The sequence below is a fragment of the Hyalella azteca genome, unplaced genomic scaffold (genome assembly GCF_000764305.2).
Source record: "Hyalella azteca isolate HAZT.00-mixed unplaced genomic scaffold, Hazt_2.0.2 contig113, whole genome shotgun sequence".
Taxonomy (NCBI): domain Eukaryota; kingdom Metazoa; phylum Arthropoda; class Malacostraca; order Amphipoda; family Hyalellidae; genus Hyalella; species Hyalella azteca.
Window position 1 is genome coordinate 1 of NW_025930474.1, and position 2,148 is coordinate 2,148.

The window sequence follows — 2,148 nt, forward strand, 5'->3', positions numbered from 1 at the left end:
TATCAGCAAGCACCTTATTGCTGACTTTCTCGCTCTGCAACTTCTTCCACAGAAGTAGGATTGCAATCATTTTGTCAGCTAGCACTTTATTACTGACCTTCTCGCTCCTCTGCTTCTTTCATAGAAGTATGATCGAAATAAATCTCTTACCTACATAATTCATACTTCTTGCTGGAAGAAAAACTATTTGTACTGATTTTGCTTTATGAAAAATACTATGCTTTAATTGAGTATTTATTTACGAATTTATTTGAGAAGCAGCTTTTCAACCTCTTCCTCTACTATTTCTTAGAGACGTGTCAAATTGATGATTTTGCATATCTTTACGTTAAAGTTTGTTACATTTTATACGTGTCACGAAATCAAGGAAATTATCCTTCTCGTCTTCTCCAAAGATTCTTACGCTCTCGAAGAATTTTGAGAATAAAATCTCGTCCCAGTATTACCGTAACTCTGTGTCATCTTTGCTCTTGGAAGTTTGACAGCATTCTACTGCCATTTTATCTGTTTTTCATTTCATCTCATAATAGTATTGTTTTACAGCTGTGCCAGTTTCCTTCTAGGAAAGCACACCCTCAAAATCCCGGGTTTCTTTGTTCTGAACATGAGATCGAAGAAAATTTTGTTTTTCCTTGACTGAACTAGAAAATAAGTCCTGAAATCTTCATTTCCAAAATTATCTGGGCTAAATAATAACAAAAAAAAAATATTTTGCCATCTTATACGAGCATTTTTATCCTTCTTCGCCCAGGACGTTCATTCAACGGCCACGCAGACCACATCAGCGGTAACAAGAATAGCCACGCTGACGACCAATTCACTCAACGTCCCCATGAGGAGCACAAAAGTATTGCGCTTAGCTTACGTGATAATGATAACTTCCTATTACGGTTACTGGTAGTATTTTATGTAAGCCTTCATTCATTAAAGGCATGGTTGATATTTTCGATTGACTGCTTTTTTAAATAAAATATATCAGAAAAAACCGTTGTTTAGATTCATCGTGATTCTGTTTTGCCTAAATTTGTTCTTGTGGGGTAACAGCCGTAAGTTACCCGCACAGTGAGGAAATTACGAGATCGGAAATGAATCAAACTGGATCAAGTGAATTTATTTGATACGGCAAAGAATAGGGAATGATAACAGTAATAATAGAAATAATAGAAATAATACCCTTGGCAACGTGGGAACCTGTTCGAGAAGTATGTCTTATAAGTAATCATGATGCGGCAAATAATAGTGCAATATAACCAGTTACGCATATAAACAAAGAAACTTATCTTAGAGACCTAAGTCTTAACTAACCTGCTGTTGTGGATCGGCTGGGCTATACTGACTAAGGGACAAACTAGAACGCGAAGTAAACTTCCTAACGGTGTTGCCAAGTCAGAGGAAAAAGGATATATTTATTTAAAAGTCGTAATTTCTAGGTTCGCTACATTCTTGCCATTTTATTTGTGACAAATTATTGTTTCTTAAAAATCTGATTTTTCACAGTTAATCCCCTGACCGAGAACGTGTACCACTACGTCACGACCGGTTACCCGTTCGCTCAGCACGATAATGATGTTGGCCATGAAGTAATAAATCCTGGACGAATCTCGCCTTCACAGAGGCACAATTCTGCAGCCGACAAATCTGCAGAGCACGAAAGTATTACTCTGAAATCAGCCGAATACCAAACTACAGAGCATGGAATTACGGCACTGAACTGTGCTAAATACAAATATGCAGAGCAAGTAAATACTGCACTGAACTCTGCAAGATACCAGTCTGCAGAGCAGTCAGGTATTGCTTTGACACAGCGTCCTTCATCTGAGGAAAACAGAACGTTTTCGTCCATACACTTTCATTCTCCGTCACTGCATGAAGTCGACAATGCCTCTTTGGTACGTGAGAATTCTAGCCATACCATAACCATAATTTTAACCATACTCTGGTACGTGAGAATTAACCATACCTTAGTTGAAAGCAAAGTCGCCTGCACAAAAAAATGTTGCTTGATGTAATGTATACCATTTTGATATTAATTTAATAATTCGCTTTGTGTTTGTCCATTCAGATTTTAAGTGCACATCTGCAAGGCCAAAAAGAGTCAAAATTATCAAAAAAACATTTAAATCCTTCAAAATAAATATTTTCTCTGCA

The 2,148-nt window shown here is 37.0% G+C and overlaps 1 protein-coding gene across 1 annotated transcript; it reads left to right on the forward strand.

Moving 5' to 3' along the window:
• Positions 1-751: 751 nt before the first annotated feature.
• On the forward strand, positions 752-1,889 carry LOC108680569 (the record flags this gene model as incomplete). Its single annotated transcript, XM_018169434.1, is given in 2 exon segments — positions 752-847; positions 1,498-1,889. Coding segments are annotated over 2 exon segments (488 nt in total), but the record flags the coding sequence as incomplete, so codon positions are not given.
• Positions 1,890-2,148: the final 259 nt, after the last annotated feature.